The sequence below is a fragment of the Plasmopara halstedii genome (genome assembly GCF_900000015.1).
Source record: "Plasmopara halstedii genome assembly, contig: Scaffold_110, whole genome shotgun sequence".
Lineage (NCBI taxonomy): Eukaryota > Oomycota > Peronosporomycetes > Peronosporales > Peronosporaceae > Plasmopara > Plasmopara halstedii.
The window spans coordinates 1,947,523-1,970,550 of record NW_020187031.1 but is presented as its reverse complement, the minus strand read 5'-3'; the positions used below and the strand labels follow the sequence as shown (position 1 = coordinate 1,970,550).

At 44.0% G+C, this 23,028-nt stretch overlaps 6 protein-coding genes across 6 annotated transcripts; 5 read left to right on the top strand and 1 right to left on the bottom strand.

Annotated features, from left to right (window-relative positions):
* Positions 1-1,557: 1,557 nt before the first annotated feature.
* Positions 1,558-2,130, top strand: PHALS_00398 (uncharacterized protein; the record flags this gene model as incomplete). The annotated part of the gene is made up of 1 exon (XM_024715824.1): positions 1,558-2,130. The coding sequence occupies one exon, from the start codon at positions 1,558-1,560 to the stop codon at positions 2,128-2,130; it is 573 nt and encodes a 190-aa protein (XP_024572447.1).
* Positions 2,131-3,483: 1,353 nt separating this feature from the next.
* PHALS_00397 (uncharacterized protein) lies at positions 3,484-4,383 on the top strand (the record flags this gene model as incomplete). Its single annotated transcript, XM_024715813.1, has 2 exons — positions 3,484-3,832; positions 3,911-4,383. The coding sequence occupies 2 exons, from the start codon at positions 3,484-3,486 to the stop codon at positions 4,381-4,383; spliced, it is 822 nt and encodes a 273-aa protein (XP_024572446.1).
* A 547-nt stretch (positions 4,384-4,930) lies between these two features.
* On the top strand, positions 4,931-7,792 carry PHALS_00396 (di-glucose binding protein with kinesin motor domain; the record flags this gene model as incomplete). The annotated part of the gene is made up of 1 exon (XM_024715802.1): positions 4,931-7,792. The coding sequence occupies one exon, from the start codon at positions 4,931-4,933 to the stop codon at positions 7,790-7,792; it is 2,862 nt and encodes a 953-aa protein (XP_024572445.1).
* A 138-nt stretch (positions 7,793-7,930) lies between these two features.
* PHALS_00395 (high density lipoprotein binding protein vigilin) lies at positions 7,931-11,890 on the top strand (the record flags this gene model as incomplete). The annotated part of the gene is made up of 1 exon (XM_024715791.1): positions 7,931-11,890. One exon carries the CDS (start codon positions 7,931-7,933, stop codon positions 11,888-11,890), a length of 3,960 nt encoding a protein of 1,319 aa, XP_024572444.1.
* A 938-nt stretch (positions 11,891-12,828) lies between these two features.
* PHALS_00394 (Predicted ubiquitin-protein ligase of the N-recognin family) lies at positions 12,829-19,866 on the bottom strand (the record flags this gene model as incomplete). The annotated part of the gene is made up of 2 exons (XM_024715780.1): positions 12,829-15,512; positions 15,684-19,866. 2 exons carry the CDS (start codon positions 19,864-19,866, stop codon positions 12,829-12,831), a joined length of 6,867 nt encoding a protein of 2,288 aa, XP_024572443.1.
* A 1,754-nt stretch (positions 19,867-21,620) lies between these two features.
* PHALS_00393 (4-hydroxyphenylpyruvate dioxygenase) lies at positions 21,621-22,358 on the top strand (the record flags this gene model as incomplete). The annotated part of the gene is made up of 1 exon (XM_024715768.1): positions 21,621-22,358. The coding sequence occupies one exon, from the start codon at positions 21,621-21,623 to the stop codon at positions 22,356-22,358; it is 738 nt and encodes a 245-aa protein (XP_024572442.1).
* Positions 22,359-23,028: the final 670 nt, after the last annotated feature.

Here is a 23,028-nt window from a genome sequence, read left to right as displayed (position 1 = left end):
TACCTAGCCACATACCGTATTCTTGTTTGGGTGTGGTCACACCATGCCTATCTCGTGTAACACATACCTCTGTTACCAGGGTACATGTAACCCCGTTACACCCTTCAAAACCACGCAGCTGGATATAAAAAGCCCTCGTTAAAGCATGTAAGCCACCCCTCATCTTGACTCCGCCTTCTGTACTCTCTCGTCAAATCTATGGAAAAGTGTCGAAAAGTAGTAATCAGCAAAACCCTACGTTACTTTTACTGAATGAGCAACGCTAGAAATTAAAGTCAATGCTTTTATCGTGGAGTTGGGATCCGCATTATCCCGTGGTGCTTACAGTTTCTCGAACTTTATTGGTGGAAAATCTTCTTGATAGCTTTGCTCGCACATCTAATATTGAGTGGCTACGACAAATAAGATATAAAGTTTGGAGTGAACTAATTTGGGCTGCAAAACTGTCAAATGTAATGTCATCGCCTTATGATTTAGTCCTGTGTGGATCAAGAATACGCAGCACCAAGTTATCATAATTACGTTAGAGGTCCTTACGTCAAGATGACTTACTGGCGTATGCCGCGAATAGGGCTGGTAAATTTATGTCACTACACAGTAAGTAGTACGTCTATTCAACCTGAGTGTGGCTTGTTTGCCCAGGATACCCTCCTCCTGATTTTAGTATGGATCTATGCTAAACAGTTCACTTTAGTAAAATTTTGCATCCTATTGTTGATACGCATGAGCAAAGCGAGCACGCAAGATCGGCAATGTTTTCGTCTTTTTTTCAAACTAATCCATTGCAGCAACCTTTCTCTGATTTTTCCTATAATGTTCAAGGAGTATTGTTTAAAAATCTGAGCTCATTAGGTATCCTTCCTGCTTTCTGATCTTTATCGTCTGTCCAAACATGCCAGCAAAGGTGCAAAGGTCTTCTGCTGAGACAAAAAGCTCTAAGAAAAAGTTGTCAGCACAGTTAGTGATCACGTAGCCTGTCTTAGTGTGTTCTGATTCTGGCTGTTTTTCTTAACACGAAGCGTGTTTTATACTCTTAAAGGATGTCTGATAGAAATAACTTGCACGGATGCAAAATATATACGCAACTTTTGTATTAAGACATTTGTGTCATTTTTTAACGCGAAAAGCTGATTTTACAGAATAGGCAAGCGTGTCTTGACCAGTGCCTTTTTACCGTCTGTGCTGTAGAAAATACAAAGCTGGCTACTTATTTGCTAAATTTCATGATTTGATCTCCAAATTTATGACAGAGACATCAAGAATGAGCCTTAACCACGTTTTTTATCTGTTTCTAAGTGACGTAGAAGTGTAGACTGTGTGACAGCAACTATGCCAGTTGCGATCACCATGTTAAATTACAATCACGCGATTGGCCAGCACTGGCAATCTCTAGCAATAAAGCTACGGATTTTTTTAATGTCGACGTCACCTGATATTTGCACGATGACATAATTGGATAAATTTCACGCTTGATCATATTCTCGCCATCTTGAAATCTTGCCATTATTGAACGTTCAGAGCCAAACTTACTCAACAGATTCATCAGTACCGTCAATTATGCGCGTGTTGCATGCCTCAAGTATGTTGGTTATCATGTCTGCAGTCATTCATATCGACGGCAACGTTGGCTCGACGGGAACTCCTGCCCAGACTGGTGAAACTGATAATCAATCCGCGACAGAGATAGCCCACCACCACTTGCGAAACCCAAGTAAATATGTGGAGATATCAGAGGAGAGGAAAAATGATAAATTAACGAGAAAAATGTTGGCGAAGAAGGCTCAAAGAATAGCCGAGACATCTGCCGAGATAGAGAAGATCACCAGCGTGCTTGATAGCCCAGCTAAAGATCAGTGGAAAATTGCGTTGAATAATGAGCTTCGACTTAATTATGACGCAGAAATTGAAGCTTTATATAAAAGCGCTTTAATCCGATCGTTGAGGAAGGTTGCCGAATTAATCGACAAAGGTGAAAGTAATAAATATGTCCAAAATGTATTCCAAGCGATGTCCAAAATCGATATCGCCAGTATCTCATCACTCGAGCTGGATACAGAAATGGTGCAGAAGATTTCAAATGCCCAAGCACAATACTCTCTCGCTTACGAACTCGCAGAGCTTTTAGGCTAAGATACGCTATAGATGGTATGTAGGACCTTCGTGCGCAGCGCAAATACTAATACATAATAAGAAAAAGCTTTATTTTTGATTCTTTTTTTTTACGGTCTCATCTTCGATGTCACCTTTTAGAGTGATGAGCAGATCTTAACTGGATGATATGATGTGCCAGAAACGACTCAAGAAGACTACTCAGGATACTTTGTTCCCCTCCTTCAATTATCCTCACGTCGTTCACGGTGTGCATGGGCTCCTTACGACATAGACACCCAAGGTTTCGACAGCGGTCTTTGTCAAGCACCTCGAAACAATATACCTTTTTGGGCCTTTGTATTCAAGTCATCACACATGCAGCTACATAAAACTTACTCTTCTCATTTTTTGACTTTTTGATTGGAACGGCAAAGTACATATCATCTATCCAGCTCTCAAGTCATCCCGTCCTGCTCTTTATCAAGGTGCAAGGAAAGCAACAAACTTTTTTTCCAGTGACACGCCTTGCAGCCTTTGCTTGCTCAAATTCTAGTTTGTCACTTTGCGCCAATATGATGTGCAGACTGCAAGTGGTGAGCAATTCTAAATAATGTAGGGGCAGAGCTGCCATCTCAGAAAGAAGCGGGAGGTTGTGAATGCAACTAATTGGTGGTGTCTGCAGATCGCTAAACGAAAGTAAAAGCTGGTTGATTTCACTTTTAATATATGACACGTTTCAAATAGATAAAGTGATACATACATATGAGAAAAAGGCTATGTGTCGAGTCTTTCAGAAAAGCAAGAGGATTCTATTGGTAATTCGTTATTAAGATGTTCAATCTACTGCTAAAAACTTGTTCGGATTATATATCAACGGTTGGGCAAACTTGAAAAGATCATTTGCCGAGTACTTTAGCCATTATGACTACGTGCTTGACGTTACCTTCTGTTGATCTGTTGGAATTGAAAAAGTTATTTATGTATTCGTCCAAGCATTGCCATATCTTTATCAAATTACTTATCTGTCAACGGTCACACACTACACAATTGTCACTAATGTTCAGAAGTTCATGAGCGAAGGAAATTATTCATACTCAATGTATTGAGATTCCGTAATGAGCTCACGATATGGCAACTCGGTTCCACAAACCAATCGGTTGTTCAGAAATAGCTCGTTACGATTATATGAAGGAACACTGAGCAGAACATCCATAGTAGAAGTCAATACAAACGTTGGCCTTCGACGTGAACAGTGGTGCACTCTTGGCAATGTAAACAAGGCTCTCTTTTACCGCATCGGTAATAAAATGACGATGAGATTGGCTTAAATAACGGTCGTTGTAAGCAATTTTAATCTTTTTTAAGAACTGCAGAAAAAATTCGTATGTAAAGATGGTAGAGCTGTCGTTCCTCGTACGCTTAGTACTGACACTCCTTCTCTTAGCGTTGTCAGTCTTTGCGTACAATTGGCTATCAGCACCATCCGTGCCCTCACCCCCGCTATCTGTTAAACGTTCAAAGAAACGCAGTAAAAAGAAGGCAGCCAAGCAATCCACTTCTCAGTCACCGTCTAATTTATCACCAGAAAAGCCTCAGACGTCTGTGGCTTCGACCGAGCTTCCTCTTTCACTTTCAACAGCAGGTGGCGAAGATCATGATGATAGTGACACTGATTCGGACAATGGACTCTCGGTTGCCCAAGTGCTGGCTACACGAAAGTTTAAACCCAAGAATCTTGGCGGTAAGATCCAAACATCGCTCCCCCCTGCTAATGTTCCAAAATTCGCAGTGAATCAAAAAGTTATTGCTCGATTTCAAGGTGGACCTCATTGGTATCCAGCTACGGTATCGGAGCAACGTAAGGGCAACGAGTATCATTTAAAATACGACGATGGGGAAGTGGAATATCGAGTGCCAGCGGAGTACATCAAGCTTCGACCGACAAAGGCTGACGAAAGTATTAAGGACATCGACGATACTTCTACTGTTGTTGAGTCCAAAACGATAGAAGGAAAAGTTGAACTGCACGAAGCATCGTCAAGCTCAAACTTAAGCGAATCAGATGATGACGACGGCTGGCAAGTGGTAGGGACATCCGCTGCTGCTAAACGTCAGCGACGTCTTATGGGATCTGCTACTCCAGCAGAGCCGTTGATTGACGGTTTGACCAAGCGTCAGCGTGAAAATCGTCGCAAAACAGAGCGACAGCGTGAGAAGAAGGATCTTTTGCGTCAGCATGCCCAGAAGGACGATCTGGACGCTCGCGCACGTTGGCGTTACGTGCCTTCATAGAAGCAGGTTTTGCTTATGGCTCTTAAAGCTTTAAGGTGCTTAGTTCCGATATAACATGATAATGATTGAAGAATGGCTGCAATCCACGATATTCACCGCTTTATTATTCTTAATTGTCATTTCGAGATCCTCCTTTCGATTGCGTGTTGAAGCTTGCAGCCACTTGTCGAGTATGACAAGTCAGATACAAACTCAGACTAATTCTCACCAGCGATTTTCGGCAAGATCATGCTTGATTGCCGCGTTCATCTTGAAATTCAAGACAACATTAATATCTTGTCAAACTCAATGCTTCTCTGCAACGCAAAGCTGATCTAGCTCAAGAGATGATTGTATACAATTTAGTGGCATTTGATGAAAAAGCTAGTCCATCTGCTGGTAACAAAGGCGCTGTCTACATTCAAAAAAATCACGGATGCTGCAGCATGTATTAACTTTAAGATACGAAGTCGTCAAAGCAAACGAAACAAGGAATTAATTGAGATTCTATATGTGTCGACATCGTACAAGACTTTTAAAGTCATTCGAAACTCCCACGTTTTAATTTATGCCGCTCTTGATGCGACAAAAGCACTCAACACTAACAGCTAATAGTGTTGTGATTGCCAATCTAGAGACGATGGAATATGGTGGCGACGAGCTTGGTATGGTCCTGAACAAGGAGGAAATTAACCAACATGACGAAAGCTCCAATATTATTGTGAAAGGCTCAGCATTTAATCCAGAGCCTTCAGCTTCTCTCGTTGTGCATATGACAAAAGAAGTGCGTCGAAATGTAGGAAAGCACAACCACTTGTTTGTGATGGAAGCAGATCACTTGCAAGAAGAAATTTTAACGCTGCGTACTACATGTACTGGAACGAAGCGAAAAGTACGTTTCGATTCTTTAGAATATGGTGAGTCTACAACGGATGTCCCCGTCGTACTTGGTGATTCGGAAGCGGGTTTTCTTTGCTGGAAAGAATTTGTAAAGACGAAGAAATTGAATGAAAAGTCAATTGCGGAAGCTCAGCGATGGAAGATGCAAGTGATAGAACTCAACGCTTACATTTCCATGCAACATGACGAAGTAGCAGTACTGCGCACATGTGCAAGGGAAAAAGACGCAGCGATTGAGAAAGCAGAGGCTGAAGCGAAAGAACTTCGACACTTGAATCAGATGCATTCTCAGGAGATGAATTTGCTGCATGACAAGATTCAACATTTGACCACCGAGATAAATAAGGGTAGCATGCATTTGAAAATGATCACGGAGAAATGGACTGAGACACAGGCCAAATATGGACTTCTAGAGCGAGAGAATAGCATACTTCGGAATCAGCTTCAGGTTGCTTGTCAGCATGCTGTAGAACGAGAGCGCGAGTTTGTCTTAGTACGAGATGCGCGAGATGCTCTTCACCTCCACATAAATCAACTTAATGGGACTGGAGCTGCAAAGACAGCACAAATAAATGCATCCCAAGCTTACAAAAGTAACATTCGTGAATATTTGCAGTTCCAACAAGAAGCCATTCAGCGTCACGCAGTGTTTCGTCGTCTGGTTAATAATGTAGCACGTAATGCCATCATGTCGTTGCATGCGATGCGTGCCACAATAACACAGATACGAGTTCCACTTGTAGCTTTTCAAGGAGATTTCCGACGATTTTTTGACAACCTTCGTGTCCCTGTTTTGACTCTTCTTGACCAAACGTCCCGATATGCAATGGCAGCACATATTGAACATGCTCCGTTGCGAGTGGCTCTTACGTTTTCGGAACTTACTCGTCAACACCTTCATGAGCAATTATGGCGGACGCGACGAAATGCGATGGTTATATGCCAGCTTCAGAATGTTCAGGATTCGGTGGCTGAAAGTACTAACGAAGCCGAAATGTCAGTGGTTCGAGGTAATTACAGCAACGGAGAGCTACTTCTACGTCAAAAGTACGACAATAGAGAAGAAGTCTTGGACGTTCAATGTGACGCAATTTTTTCGGACCGAGGTCGGGAATGGGATCGTCACGAGACCATCATGCCACTTGTTCAATCGGTTTTTGACGGATGCAACGCGTGTGTCATAACCTTTGCCAAAGCTTTGCCTTTGAAAATTGGGGCGACGGTAAGGCAAACGGTTCCAGAGTTAATTCTACGCGAGTTGTTTGAAGCTATGGGAATGCATGGGACTGACGCACGTTTTTATCGAGCTAAGGTCACCATTAGCTTTTTGGCTGTTTTTAATGAGACTGTGTACGACCTGTTAGGAGTTGAGCGAACGCTATCAATGACGACTGACGCTGCTGTCGCTACTGGTCAACAGATAGTAGTACTTGAAGTACAAGATGCAGAGGAAGCTCTCATGGTACTTGCTGGAGGACGTGAGTGTCTTGCGGCTAGTGGGGTACCAGACCTTAAAGCAAATGATGTAGCTCCGTCACTCTTGAATTCGTCACTCACTCATACGGTTGTGACCGTATGCTTGTCATTTGAAAATCTGCTCACTGGTTGTGGACTCAACAAATCAAAGCTTCAGATTGTAGAATTGGCGCTTGGATCAAAGTACGCCGGAAACCAATCGCCTCTATGCTCTGACAATCATGAAGAAGAGAATCAGCGAGTGGCAGCGGACAAAGGCATAGATGCACTTGTGACAGCGCTTGCAGACGTCCGCTTCAAGGATGTGACTTCCGTGCGCTATCATAACTCGGAACTCACTGTTCTCCTTCAAGATACTATTAAGTTTGGTGCGAAATTCCTCGTGTTAGTTGCTCTCCCTTCTTTCTACTCATCTCGCCAAACTACCGAAGACGCCAATCCTGCAGCTATAGTACGCATTCTTCAACTCATGCGTTCATCTATTGGAAGTGATGATCCGCGTCTAAGTTTGAAAAACAATAACCACGATCGGTCAGTCGAAGGTTTCATGAATCGATTAGCTTTACAACAGTCACAGCAATATCGTGGGTATACTTTTCCATTCTCTTCATTTCAAATGCGAGAATACGCTCGGCATTATGCGATTGTACCAAGTTCATGGAGTACCGAGCTCGAGGATTTGACCAAGCGATATGATAAACAAGCACTTGATTCCTTAATCGCAACACCTCCAGCTCGTATATATCATAAAGTTGACCAAGTTTGTGAAGATGAGCAACAGCATCACTACCACACCATCTCTTATCCCCCTCCCGACCCTATAGACAGTCAATTAAAAGTTCCGCGGCTCAATCTCGACCGATCAGCCACTTCGAAACTAATACCGTCATGCAATCATTCCAAAAGTATTTATAAAAATACGGCGACAGCAGTAAGAACAGCAATTGCACCTATGACTGTCTCTTCTACCCGTAAATCCACATGTGAATATCGTCATCAAATGGCTTCTACCGTCTTGAAAAAGACCTTTCAATCTCGTATTCCATTTCGATAGAGATTTTTTTTTTTATTAAAAAGCACGTCATGTGAACCACATGAAACAGAGTTTAATCTTCGTCTACGTGTTCAATCATTGGGAAAGATCTCGTCAATCTTCCCGTCGTAACTTTTGTCTTCTGTTCTCCCGCTCGCTATGTCCATTCTTAGTGATGCTGAGATGCTCGAGCAGATGCAGCAGCGTCTTCAAAGTGTAACTGCTGCCAAAAGTGCCAATGCGGCAGCAGGGAAGCAACTGGATGAGAAGCTGCGGGTAGCATTAAATAATCCACCGCGTCGTCCAAATATGTCCGCTGAACGTCTAAAAGAAGAGATGGAGCGTAAAGAATGGCATCGAAACACTACATCGATGGTCTCTAGTGATGAGCGTGTGTTACTTCGCGAAATTCAGCAATTAAAAGAGAAATTATCGCAACAAGAAGCGTGCGATGAATTTCAAGCTAAGATTGACAAAATGCGTCAGGAACGTCAAGAACGTTTTGAGCAACATAAACAATTTGACACGACACTTCAGCAATTACAGCAAGGTATTCGCAAACTGACGCTTGCTGCACACCTGAAAACACCTGTCGTGGACTTTGTTACGATTGATGTCACGGTCCCGGCCGACAAAATGGGCACAGTGATTGGCAAACAGTATAGTCACGTCCATCAACTAGAAAAAGAGTGTTGTGTTATTCTTGAAGTGGACAATAAAGCCAACGTGATAACAATCACAAGTGCCCCAAAACAGGTACAAGCAGCGAAAGAAGTGATTGAAGATATTACACTCGCCACAACGCAATCTATTGGACTCCATCCCGATGCTGTTAAAGTATTAATGTTTCAACAAGCGAAACAATTGCACGAATTGGAAAAAACACTCAAGCTTAAGCTTAATATTAGCAAGACAGACGGGATTTTGACAGTTGAAGCCTCGCCTGACAAGACAGTACAGTTGAAAAAAGCCATTGATGCTCTAACAGCTGGCAAAGTTGACATTTTATTACCGTTGGATATCGTCCCAAAGCTAATTGGTAGTAAGGGGGAGACAATTAATCAGCTCATGGAAGATACAGGAGCACATGTTGACATTGATAAGGTGACGAACAATGTACGTCTTGTTGGCACAAAAGAGAGTGTGGGGAGTGCCGAGACCTTTATTCGTGAACTCATTAGTGAGCAGTCTCAGCGTGAAAAGAACTATACGCTGGAAGATCGAGAAATATTCAAGAGTCCAGTGTATACTAAGTACAAGTTAGCGTTCTTTGCCGAGTTTTTGATGGCTGATAAGGCTAAACAATTGCGTTTGCTTCGTACCGATGCGCTAGACGCTCGTATCAAGGTGTTTAAAAAAGAAGGTCGTATTCACGTTGTGGGTAATAAGAAGCAAATTGATGCAATGGATGATGCGTTACGCGAACGACTTAAGGAGTTTGAACATCATCACTGGATGCATGAAGTGGCTGATAATCACTTACTAAGTCTTATCATTGGCAAAAAAGGAAGCAAGATTAAAGAAATTGAAAATGAAGGCAAAGAAAATAACGTTCGTATTGATATTGAAGACACATTCGTGTGTGTTTTTGGTGACAATGACGAAGCAATCAGTACTGCGAAGGCAAAAATAATGGACATTATTGACACAAATCAACGCTCCATCTTTGTAACGTCACGCTACTTGATTGCTATTTTGATGTCATCTAAGCGTGAAAAGCTGTCGGATATTGAATCAAGTAGTGGTTGCAAGCTGCATCTGCCTAAGCAATCACACGAAGAAGTAGCCCGAAGCAGCGAGAGTGAATCTGATCAAATTAAAATCGCACTCACGGGTACACTTGAGGCAATACAAATTGCAAAGAAGCAATTGGAGGAGCTGGACGAGGCACATCATGTTCGATACTTGCCGCTTGATAGTGATGAAATTCCAACTGTGATTGGCAAGAATGGAGAGACTGTTTCCGAGCTGGAAAGCAAGAGCGGGGCCAAGGTTCGAGTGTTGCGAGGTAAAAATGACCAGCCATCTGAGCTGGAAATGATTGGCACAGATGAGCAGCTGAAAATTGTACAAGCAGCAGTCGATGAGCTCTTACAGACGCAAAATCGTCAACTTTTGCAGCTGGATGCCTTTGCAACACGCTGTTTGATTGGCAAGAAGGGTGAACGCATCAAGGCGATGCGGCTTTCTCACCCAGAAGCCACTTTAGATGCTTATTCAAACCGTGGCCAGGTTCGCATTAAGGCTGCATCCCCCGAAGCTCTTAAGGCCTGTGTTGATGATGTGCTTAAGACTTTACAAGAAACTCACGTGATTGAAAGTGTTTACATGTCGCGAGATCCCCGAAACGATACAAATTTGCCGCGTGGTACCGCCGGATCTGCAGTGACTGATTTTAAAACAATTTTGGAGAAGCACGAAGCAATTGCTTTGCGATTACAGGAGCTAGTAGCAGAAGGCGGCGAGGGCATGAAAGTATCATTTCAAGATGATGGGAATGTGGCGAAGATCCGTGGTCCCGCAATTGGAATTGGCAAGATTAAAAAATTTCTCGAAATGCTAGTGTCACCAGACTCGCATTTTGTAGAGACTATATCTTTGCCCTCTGTTGCATTTGCTAGTGCTTTGGAGGTGAAGGGCGAACCTTCAAAGCTGAACGAAAATGCATTGCGTATCTGTAAGCAAACTGGATGCGAAATACGCATCAGGCGTTCACTAGCCGCTCCGGGTGCGACTGAGGAGGGTATAATTCGCATTGAAGGTAATGATGCTTCCAAGGTGTTCGAAGCCAAAGCTGAAGTAGAGAATGTGCTTCAATTTTATTATCCTGATTGCTTTCAGACGCTTGACGATTTGTCTCCGTCTATTGCGACCCGTGTGTATGAACTACTGCCTACTCTTCGTGCTAAGTACAACTTCGTGTTCTCGCGACCTACGAAGTCAAGTTTTAAGATATTCACAGACTCTAAGACACACACAGAGGAAATCATAAAAGAGCTGATGAAAGAAATTGAAGCGTGGAAACAGCAGCAGATTGAATTAAGTATTCCGGGCTGGCTTGTGCCTATTTTGCTGGGCCGCAATGGCGAAACCATCAAGAAAATTAGCGCAGAAACCAAATCTCGTCTGGACTTGAACTCCCCATCTTCTTCCAGCAATCGCCACGAAGACCGTATCCTCACAATAAGCTCAAGAGATGATGAGGCTGTAAAATTTGCATCTGAAAAAGTGCAAGAAATGCTTACGATCCACAAAAACAGGTCTTCAGTTGTGGATGTCGCCAAGGATAAGCTAGACATTGCTCTATCTGTCAAAAAAAGCGCGGCCAAGGGTATTCAATTTTACGTGATTGATGGTGAGATGAAGAGTGGCTTACAAGTCGTGATTTATGGTGAAGACCATGACGAGCGTGAGCGCTTAGTGGAGAAAATGGAGCATCATCTCGAGATGTTTGTGGTGGAGACCGTGGCTTTGCCCTCAACTGTGTCTTCTGCATCTGCAAATTCCATGCTTGGATCTCTCATTGGCAAGAGTGGCGCCAATATTCGTGCTCTGCAATCACAATTTCCAAGTGTGATGCTTGATATTTGTCGCAATGACTTCTCTATCACGTTGAAGGGATTTGTAGAAGAAGTTGCGAAAGCTCGCATTGTAATTGAAGACAAGATTCAAGAATTGTTGCGTAATGAGGAAGAGTTTCAAAGACGCCGGAACACTCGCGTAAACCATGAAGCTGAAATGCAAGACAATGTAGAGAAAAGGCGTGCCGACCAAGCCGTTGATGAAATTTTGCAGCCGAATATGGAGCAACATCGACAGCAACAGCAAAAGTCTGCGAAATGTGTTGGTCCGATAGGTGGGACCCCATCTATGGGAGAGTCGAAACTTACCAAGAACCAGCGGCGTCGCATGCGGAAGCGTGCCGAGAACGAAAAGTCAGATGTCTTGTCGATGCTGGTCGGTGAGGGTCAAGGCACATCAACAAGTTCAACGACAAACGTGACTGTCAAGACGATGAATAGTGGGGTGGCCACTAGCATCACAACCACAACAAATGTGAAAACGGAAGGCAATGTTGGATACTATCACTCATCGAGTGGCTACTCGCTGCGGTTGTAAGTAATTTGGGCAATTGTGCTGTGTGCTTAGACAATATCAAACCAAATCAAGTAAATGGTTTTGCGAATAGAGTGATAAATGACAAATAGTTATCTTCAAAGAATTCCTATGATTTGGAGCAATTTACTATGGAAAAAAGCGTTGTCTGCTTCACTTCGAGCATGCTCCATCTGCACCTGAAGTGAGGCATTCTCCTATTAAGTATAAGATCTATGTGCAACATGACAACACCTAAGAGTCTTGAAATTTATATAATACTCCTTAGCGACTAGTACGAGCCATTTAGTCTGAGTATTGAGTGACATGAAATATATTACGCCATCATTCCTTAGTACTTTGCTAGAATGAGGGAATGAGGGAGGCCCTGATCTTATGCTTAGTGCGCCCCCATGCATAAAATAACGGGAATTCTGAGCAAAAGGGATACACTCTCCTAAGAGGCATGTATAAAATCGTGTGACTCAAGGAGTTTTGCTATACTTGAACAGCTTCTGTATAAAATACCATCACAGAAGGACAGTAACCCTTCCTTATACTTTCAGTAGCTTATGTTTTGTTTGTCAAATTATCATCCTGGACAAAAATATAACTTAAGTATCAAAAATGATGCCCAGCATTTTTATCTAAGACTTGTTCACTGTTAAATTATACATTTGACTTGTCAGTCAAGCACGACCGTATTTCGAGACGTAATGATCAAACAAGTTTTTTATTTATCAAGCGATGTAATATGTGTATCAAGTCGCAGTCACCTAGATTTTTTGTACTTTAATGTTAACGTTATATGCCTGAGTACGTGTTGGAAAGTGGGCGCATAATTTTGTGTTTCGTATGAGCAAATTCCCTTACTCGCTTTGATTGGATGCCATGACTGCGCTGTGAGAAATTCATCTCTAAAGCAATACCGAAACTCGTGTGGAAAGCTAAATTCTCTATATCTAATACCGCCGACCATCTCGCCTTGATGTGTTCAACAAAATAGCCGTATTTTGAGAAAAATTGTGCGAGACTAGAAGCGTCTCAAGAGCTAAACAGCGACTCTGATCAAGGTATAGCGTCTTGCCACGCCGTAAATATGGATCCTCTTCGCCATTTTTGTCCACATAAAGACTTCCCCACACGCAACGCCTTTCGTTGCCAAGAAAAAGAATTACAGTACATGCACGGAGCAACAAAAACGCTCCTGTCCCAAGACTGCAACGTTGTGCGTGCTGCGTACATTCGCCGACACCGCCGCCTTCTTTGGCCTCGCAACACGCCGAGAAACAACACAGCACTTGCCCGCAAAATAGACAGAGTCCAGGATGTTGCGGGATTTGTTGGCACTGTCGACAAAATCCCAACGGTTTTTCATTGTATCGAATAAAGAGATCCATATACACGCGAGGCAGCGGAATGAACAAACGACTCGTAGAAGCACCCGAAACATGCTGTGATAACAATCGAACTTGACGGTGTAATGGAGAGATATTTTCGCCATTACCCTCCACAAGCACTTGAGAGCGAGCTTGCTGGCGAGAGACTGCTGCCTTGGCCTCCAGTTGCGCTCCCCATAGCTGACACAATGCACGTTGACTGGACGAAAACATTTGCCGATGGAAAAATAGTCGTAATGGCGGTAAATGAAGTCTTCGTAAGCATATATCCAGTGAGTGAGATGCTGTAGGTGGTTCATCTGATGCTGTTGTAACAAAGAGACCATCGCAAACAGCGCATGACTCGTAAAGGTCGGGTAGTGTGTCTGAGTTATTATCTTGGCTATCGTTGTGAAAGTCGTGAGGAATCGGCAGTACAACTTCCATAAGTAGAAGCATTTGCTGAGCCAGTGGAAGACACATCGCGCTCACTTGCTCTTCGATTGCTGCAGCGTTCCAGATTCGGATTGGTATTCTACCTGTATTATCCAGCAATCGAGCTCGTGCTAGCAAGTTGAAAATCCAAGTAGCTGCGTCACGGAGGGTTTCGACTTGATCAAAATCGCGCACTTCCGCTGGGCTCGTGTCCGATGCTTCTTCCTCTTTTTCGTCCTTGATTGACGAGTCACTTTGCACCATCAGGAACACGAAAGCCTGCAAAATTTGTGCAGTAAATACTATACGAGCCAGGAAAAATGATTCCGTAAACAATTGTTCCATAGCTACATCGACATTGGATGTTGCAATGCTTTGTCTCCACATCACGCGCATGGCAAAACAAGTCAACAAGCTCGGGTGGTACAACATAGGAGTCCCCACGATTGCTGCATCACATGCGTCCCCAGATTGCAGCTGGTTGTATTGAATATTCCACACCTCGTCGTCTTCAAAAAGAACCTGCTGACCAAAGATAAGTTCACTTAATCGCGTTATTACATTCTCGAAGTGCTTGTCAACAGATGCTTCACCTTCCGTCCACTCCAATGGATTAGGAGCAGAAGAACACACACTAGCGGCAACTAATTCAGCAAGTAGACGCATCGAGCGAAGCTGCAATGGGTCTACCGTCTCAGCCTGCAACAGCGTCTTTTCATGTGCCACCACACACAATTGCACCTCAAAGCAGTGTAACAACAATCGCCACGCAGGTGTTTTGGCCCCATACTCGGAACTGAGCTGCTGCAACTCCGAGTCCACACTAGCTTCATCTTGTATGGAACCACTTAAAAGAGTTGAGAGATGCAGTTGCGATCGTACACATCGTAGAACGATTGCGTGGCAAAACACGCTAATCTCACGCTCGATGTTTATGTCTAGTGTCGTTACTTTGTGTGTACTAGGAGAAAACGACGAACTATCTGACGATTGCGTGTTGGGCGAAAACAACGATTTAGATGCAAACGACAATGATTGCCGTCTTAGCCGCAAATTCGACTGAGTTCGGGAGCGGCGTCGCTTGACCTCAGGAGAATCATCTCGATAGCTCATTTGTGCTTCAAGCCACTGCAGAAATGCCAAGGGATCCTGTCCGTCATCCTGCTTTTCTTCTTCCTCCTCCTCACTCGGATCAAATTCCTTGAGTGATAATTCACTCGTAAGAGCTCGTTTCCGGAGATCCCCATATGACACACTGGGGACAAGGCAGTTAGAAAGTCGTCGGCATTTAGGACACATAAACTCCATGTCGCGTTCGCTGAGTAGTCGGTCCTCGCTACTTGCCATTTCCAATGGACTTTGACCGTGCTTTTCCTGCCATAAAGACATGAGATAAGCCTTCAAGCACGAGTGATGAATTGCATGACCACAGCTCCAAACCACACAGTCTGCAAGCTGAAATCGCATTTTATCACTCGATCCGGGTTGCATCACGCGAAGTGTTGGTAATCTGGAGAAAACACCAGGGTTTTCGTCCAAATTCGTAGCACTAGTCGACCCTTTTTCAAATTTTTGAAGCATTGCAGTTGGCAAAATCATGCTGACAAAGCCAAATGGACTTTCACAAGAATGGGAATCACATGGCAACCGACACAAACCGCACTCTTCCGCATAATCACCGCTTTCATCCATGAATTTGTAGTCATAAGCCATCGAGACCGAGCGTTTCTGATCGTCGTGACTTCCACCCATCGACGAGCTTCGAGTACTTCTTCTCCGTCTTCGTCTGCGATCACTAGCTCTTCTTTGCTTCTCCCGCATCTGGGCAATAGCTGATGAGACGTGGTCCAGATACAAGCGAACATCAATTTGACCAGTAGGAAATCCCCACTCGTCTTCTTCTTCTTCATGCACTCCCTCCACATCTTCTTCTGACCACGTCCCGTTGTCGTAACTCTCGCTATCAGATTCTATGACGTCATGACTTCTGCGTATATATTCACCAGCTTCACACTTTACAGCTTCAGAGTTGTCTTGCAGGAATTGCATTTGCTGTGAACGAAGCTTTTCCAGAATTTGTTGTTGCCGCCTTCGCATCAATTCCTTAGCTGTGAGATTTAAGTCGTCGCCACTTGTTTCATTGTTGCCACTGTTACCACAGCTAATCACATTAATGTTCTCTTTCATTGACTTGACACTTGTCGCCTGACTTTTCAGCTGTCTCCGCTTGTTAGCATTCAAATAATGCAAGCACGCCATAGACTTTTTTTCAACCGCTTCAAAAACGAGCTTTATCGTTGGTTGGATATCTTCAAACGCATCGTTCCGATCACTTAGCCGGACGAGCAATGACAGCAAGCTCGCTGTTGTCATTTTGCCATCAAAGGCGTCGTGGCTTTGCTCGCATTCTTTCATCGGAATTTCAGTAACAAGCTTGCAAAAGAAATTGCTATTTTCCTCATAGTACGATGCAATGTCATCTAGAGTTCGATTGTTCTCTGTATCATTAAGCCTCCTTTGAACTTCAATCGGCACATTCTGGGAGTCTGCAGGTGACAACTCAACTGCCACGTAGAGGCAGTGCAAGGCAGCGAGCAGCAAATTCTCATTTGTAGCCAAGCTATTGGTACTTAAATTGTCTCTGTGGCGCACGTAGTTCCCTATGATGATAAACAAGACACTTGCCAGGTACGACGAGTTTAGCATCGTTTCAGCAAGCAATTCGTGCATATCGACCCCGTCAAATCCATGGTTTTTTGGCCATGATAGTATTGGCACGACCATTGTTCGCCCAATATGGTTGCGAATATTCTGCTCACACTGCTGAGCTTCAGAAGGCGTGTAGCACTCAAACAAGGGAGAGATTTGAGCCCACAATTCAGGCTTTAACTTCCATGAGCCGCTCATTCTGAGCCCAAAATTCGTAGAACTGCCACTTCGAGCAGTGCGAGGTCCGCTGCTACTCCCGACAGGGTCGTCATGCACACCTACAGTATCAAGCACATGTGTAAGGATTTCTTCTTCTTCGAGTTCTGCCCAATCGAGCGTCGAAAGCTGTTTAATGTGCTCTACTAGCCTCATATCGGTTCGCATCAGTACTTCACTACGTGTAAACGGTCCCAGTGCGAGCCAGTGCATGATTTCACGTTCGAGCAGCCATACAGCAGCACGTTTCGAAGAGCTTGCCAGGGTAAGTCGAACAGGAGCAAAAACCAACTGAAGAAGAAGACGCAAAGCTTCCTCTACGACGTCCAACTCTTGTCGTACACCCTGGCTACAGTTCGCTGTATTCGCGACATCATTTCCGCCACTATCCGTCTTAGCATCACTCGCAGATTTAAGCACAAGTACCGAGGACTCTCGAATTCCAAATGGTAATTGATGAAAGAAGCGACGGATAAAAGCGCCGTGCGGAAGAAAGATCGCTCCTAGTTGGCACAGAAACAAATCTGAGTGAAGTCCAAAAAAACGCCAATGTTTCGAGTGGTAGTGAATGAGCTGTTGTAACATCACGGCTCCGTTACGCACCCATAGCCCGGCCTTGATCTCTCTCGAGAAAAAGAGAACCCGAAGCGGATGATCTAGTACACTGAACCAGAAGACAGAGTCTTTAAATTCGCCATCATCACTAGTTCCCATACCCAATAATTCCCGCCACTCGCCTATCGTTTTCGGTCGCACAACACCACACATTGATTGAATAAGTGCTGCGTACATGTGATGCAGCGGAAAGTGCAAACTACTGGTTCCTGCAATCCGGCCACCTGGTATGCCCTGTTCATGTTGCTTAACAAGCTGTGCCATGTTTTTTTCCTTTACTACTTCGCCGGGCACATATAATCCTGCAGCTGACTTTGTCGCTTCCAATCCAAATTCAGATCGTCTGTTGTGATTCAACCAATGCGTTAGTGCTGTTCGAACGGGTAGCAATATGGCTCGAGCCAGCGCAAGTGGTCGAAATGTTTCAGACTTCATCGGATTCAGTAGTGGATTACCAGTAATTCCAGTAATTGTTCCTTCATTCGCGAATTTCCCATATTCTGTCATGGTGCGCCAAACATTTGGAGAAAAACACGCAGGAATACCAGTAAGAAACGCACTAAGCAACAACTTCACTTCATAGTCTGCAACAAACGCAAACGTCCAGTTTTGAGACTCAAATTCGATATGGCGATGAATCTGACGGGTTTGCAAATCCATTTGCTGAAGCAACGCAAACGTCTTAAGCAGTTGCTCATACACAGACGTCTCATTTAGGACAACATTGTTATGTCTAATACAGCCAAACGACCGCAAAAGAACTTCAGCAGCTATTTGGGGATGCACAAGAAGTGTTCGCAAATCTGAGCACAAACGAGCATATACTCGTTTTTTAAAAACATTGCGTCCACAGTCGATCGCTTGGACCGTTCGCGCAACCAGAGGCACTTCTAATAAACTTTTACGTCCTCTTGACATGCTACTTTCATCACATTCGTTTATGACACTACGCGTCGCATCCACAAGTGGTTGGGGCATGATCGTCACCAATCGAAGCGTACTTCGAAAGAGGTCATTGAGTTTTTCTAGTAAAAATACCATCAGCCATTCCACGCAGGAAGAAGGCATCGCATCGGTCGACCCAGGAGCAAAACCTACTGAATGGCGCTGACGACTTAAATAGGTCCCATTTGCTTGCTTTGTGTTGCCTCTGGGTCGCATGGAAGCAAACACCGTCTCCAGCTCACGCAACTGAGCGTTGCTATGGAATAGCTGGCAAAAAAGTCGGTCAATAAATCGTGAGAGACTTCGCATGCCTTCTTCATTGTTTTCATCGCTGGCACAAAGGTATAATTCGATCAAGTACGGATACCAGTCTACAAAATAGCACGTATACTTTTGCTTGAATGACTGATCGAAAAGTAATTTTAAGTATAAAACACCGAGAACATCGCATGCTTCAACTGGCAATAATACGCCAGCTTTAAGAAATACATCAAGCGTCACCAAAGGAGCAAAAGTTTGCTCTCTTTCATCGATTTCTTGATTTGTCTCGACAACCAAACGACCAGAAGAACGTGAAGGAGACACTACGTCCAGCTTCCATTCTGATGATAATTCTTCAAAAAATAAATTGGAGATCATGGTGCGATACGACAAACAGCTCATTGACAACATTTGCAGCCACGACAACGTGTGCTCGAGTCGGTCTACTTGGGTGTTTACAATCGACGAGAAAGATGAGCGTGCGAGTCCCGTTCTTGGCATTGATCGTCTTGAATCAAGCGCCTCCGGATTTCCGTTAGCATGTAGTTTCAAACAAACCAAATACACTTCGTTCAATACATCAACGCAAAACGCCATGACGCATCGCACGAGTAAGTGCATCACAGCATCCTCCTCGCTTCCCATCGTCATGATCTGCGAGTCAAACTCATTATGGCTCATCGTGTTGTGCTGGACACTGTGTTTTTTGCAAAAACCTTCTGGTTTCCACGCCAATGGGTCGCCACAGTCACAACATCCCCCTGACGAGCAACGATAGACTCGATAATCATGACCTTCGTGTTCCTCTGGGTCAAAACAGGCCAGACACATACAACTCGAATCCGAAAGGCCACACGTTCGACATCGATACGCCATATGATCACCGTGCCATACTTCCTCACACTTGAGACGCTTGACACTGCCATAATTTGCAGCTATACAAGCATGGAAACCCTCAGGGAGCTTGAACCGGACCGACATACTTGTCGAACCAGTGCTACTCTCCTCCTGCTCATAGCTGATACAGCTTATAGCTTTAATCTGTGTGTACGAACACGTTTGGAGCTCAGGTTGCTCTCGAATCGGGTGTTGCTCGTGAGTGCGACCATGCACTGCGATAATAACACGCAAAAAGAATTGTAGCAGATCAGGAAAGCGCGACACCTCTGTAGTGGCAAGCAACTTTTGTGTTAACAGACGCTTTGAAGTAAGTGATGCGGCAAGGAAGGCGGAAATTAGTCGTGCTTCATCTTGAATGTTACTATGAGTGTGGAAGTGAGCCATCAATTGTTCTTCTAGTGCCTTGTCCGCATCAGATAAAATGACTGAAACATCTGAGCTGCTAGACTGGGTCTTGATAGCTGTGGACCGAGCCAAAGAAGCTGCTACATCGAGCACAACGGCGCGTTGCTGCTGCTCGGCATCTCCAATCTTGACCATCTTGTAGGAAAGTGGTTCTGACGGTACTTTACCGCTTTGATTGCTGAATCATGGAGCAAGATCAGCTAATTTCCAATTATTATTAAAGCATACCAATGGAAACAATAAACTTGATTTTTCATGCCTTAGTAATGAAATATTGTATTTATCATATTTTGTTCGTCGCATTTTTCTACATCGCAACAATCAGATCACAAACTCCACAACACGAAATTTTCATCAGGTATAAAATCTAGGGTCTTTTTTTATCTTGACATTGTAACATTTTCCTTGTTTTTCATTGATTCGATATGGACTTAAAACGTGAGTATTCAGTGTTGGATTTTTCATGGCTTACTTTAGATAAAAAATAAACTTTAAAGTAAGTCATTTTTAGCGTGCAACTTAGTGTTGACGCTCTGGTTGCATTGGCGTATGAACAAATTTGTAGCGCGATTATCATGTTTCTTATATAAAGGAAAATTTATCTCGACGTGAAACATGCAACTTATGTTATATGTGTACGTACATATTATTACACTTCTTTGCTATTGTGCATATGTCAGAGGTACAACAGTATTTGTACTGATGAGGACAAGGGAACTCCGTAAGGATGGAGTATGTGGGACATCCAATGTGATAACCTCATTTCCTGCAGTACATATCTAACAAAGTAAACACACATTCCGTATCAGCTTAAAACAGGTATTACTATCAATATTTGTCACTCTTCAAGAAACGTTTGGACCCTCGCATGTGTGAACCATTCGAACCCTTCTTTGTGTATTTTAAACGCGAAGTTGCTGTATCAAAGCCTCCTCTGTGCAGCAAGGTCCACGGGCAAAGCGTTGCGCACGGGAGCACTTATCGTCGATTTGACGGTCGAGTCATGATGTGTATTCTCTAGGACATTGCAACACGAGTTCTTCGACTATCAGACCTCAAGACAACAAGGCATGATCTGAAACGGTTCGTTGCTTGCCTGGAGGCACTTTCAGCTATTAGAATGCGCTGGTGAGACACCTCCGAGATACGAATCGAAGGGAAAACAATCGGCTTTCTCCATGAGAACGCTCAGGCCAAGCGTCTATCCTATTCGAGTCAGCTAAACAGCACCTCACGCTAGTGGTCTAACCACCAGGAGGCCGTTAAGCGGGCTCATACGTTTAATTGGTCTGTAGACGAAGTATTTCCGCACAAGAAGTGTTGAGGCGAAAGATATCGTGAGTGCTCACACCACTTTGAACAAACAATTGTGTACAATCGATTTTTTTGTCCAACCATAAAGAGGTACCTCGATGCCCATTTCCCGATCACTGCAGGTTTCATATTCACATTTACTTCAATCTGCTCATATAATCATTTGAACTGTTTAAGATACCTCCTGCAGCCAACACTAATGACCTCAAGCTCGTGGGCTACAAGCATTATGTGCGTCAAAACGTCAAAATCGACCGTTTTGATGTGACAATTTTCATCACATTGAATTTTACTGCGCAGATGCCACGAACGTGTCTCGTCGCTTTGCGTGGAGTCTAGGAATGTGTCAGATTGGCAAGTCTGATCAGTCTACTGGGGTCAGCTAGTTATGTCATACAAAGTGGTCAAATGCGCTCGAGACAGAGAAGGCTGTCGATGCAGTGAGTCCAATGCCCGGTTATGATCCAGTGTTCGCACAAAAGTTTGTAATGAAACACGGTCTGGCAGTGCGTGCTGTGGGGATTATAGTCAATGACACTAAGGCTGCGTACGAGATCTCAGTGTAGAATGGCGCCATGGATGTGGTGGAACCTCATTTGCTGACTGACAAGGAGTCGGGCAAGACATTCACTGTGTCGGAGGTTAAGCTGTACGGTGACGTGGTGATCCGCTGGGTCAGTGGCAACATCGCAGGACCTTTTGTGTCTGACTACCAAAAATGTGACAGTTTTCCTGGCGTGAACATTGGCATCAAGCGCCTTGATCATTGTGTGGGCAACGTACCGAGTTTATTGGAGGCAGTTGGGTACATCACAGACTTCACGGAATTCCACATATTTGCCGAGTTTACGGCCGAAAATGTGGGAACGCTGGACTCAGGGCTCAACAGTATGGTGCTAGCCAGCAACAACGAAATGGTACTACTGCCTGTCAATGAACCGACATTTGGCACAAAGCGCAAGAGTCAGATCCAGACGTATCTCGAACAAAATGTTGGTCCAGGTGTGCAGCACATTGCGCTAAAGACGGACGATATTTTTCGGCCACTGACAGAGATGCAGAAGCGCAGTCACTTGGGAGGTTTTGAGTTTATGCCTCGCCCAAACCAACTCTACTATGATCAAATGCCTAAGCGTATCGGTGACGCTTTGACCAAGGAGCAATACAAGCAAATCGAGCAGCTGGGCTTGCTTGTTGACAAGGACGATCAACGCATTCTTTTGCAGATATTTATAAAACCTCTTGGCGACCGCGCGACGGTCTTTTTTGAAACTATTGAGCTTGTTGGTCGTATGAAAGACGTAGCTGGTTGATTGGAACAGGCTGCGGGATGCGGAGAGGTTGCTAAGGGCAATTTTGCTGCGTTATTCAAGTCAATCGAGGATTATGAAAAGGGTCTTAATGTATGAAGTAAGCCAACAATCATCGCTGTAAGTAACAGTTGGTAGCTTTCAAAGTTACAATAAATAAGCATTGCGTTGTGATGGTCTTGGCTTACTTAGATTATGGTTAATTATAAGTACAACTTGCTTATCTAAGTATGTCACTACACTTCAAGCAAACTTCCTCTGTCTAAACAAATTGTGCGATTGCTCAGTTCGAAATCCTCTATACTTATTAAATAAAAAGCAATCGGCATGGTAACGTAGATGGTGGGCTTTGGACGCAAAAACATATGGAGCCAACTTACGGATTCTACTTGACGCAGGAAAAGCATTGTTCATCTAGATTATAAGCTGCATCAAATTAAGTATCTTGCAGTATGAATCTCAGCTATGCTAAGAACGAGGGAGCAAAGCTCCGAGCTGCCACACAAACACACGGCGGTGTTTTGTTTGTGGAGACACCCGTCACCTTCGGAGTGGTTGCCCCCGGCGAAAGACGCGTCAAAATTCTTCGAACCATCGCCCCAAATTGCACCAGTCTAGTTCGTCGCAGGGAAATGACACCACTCAGTAGGCGCGGGGCGACCTACTGGGAAAA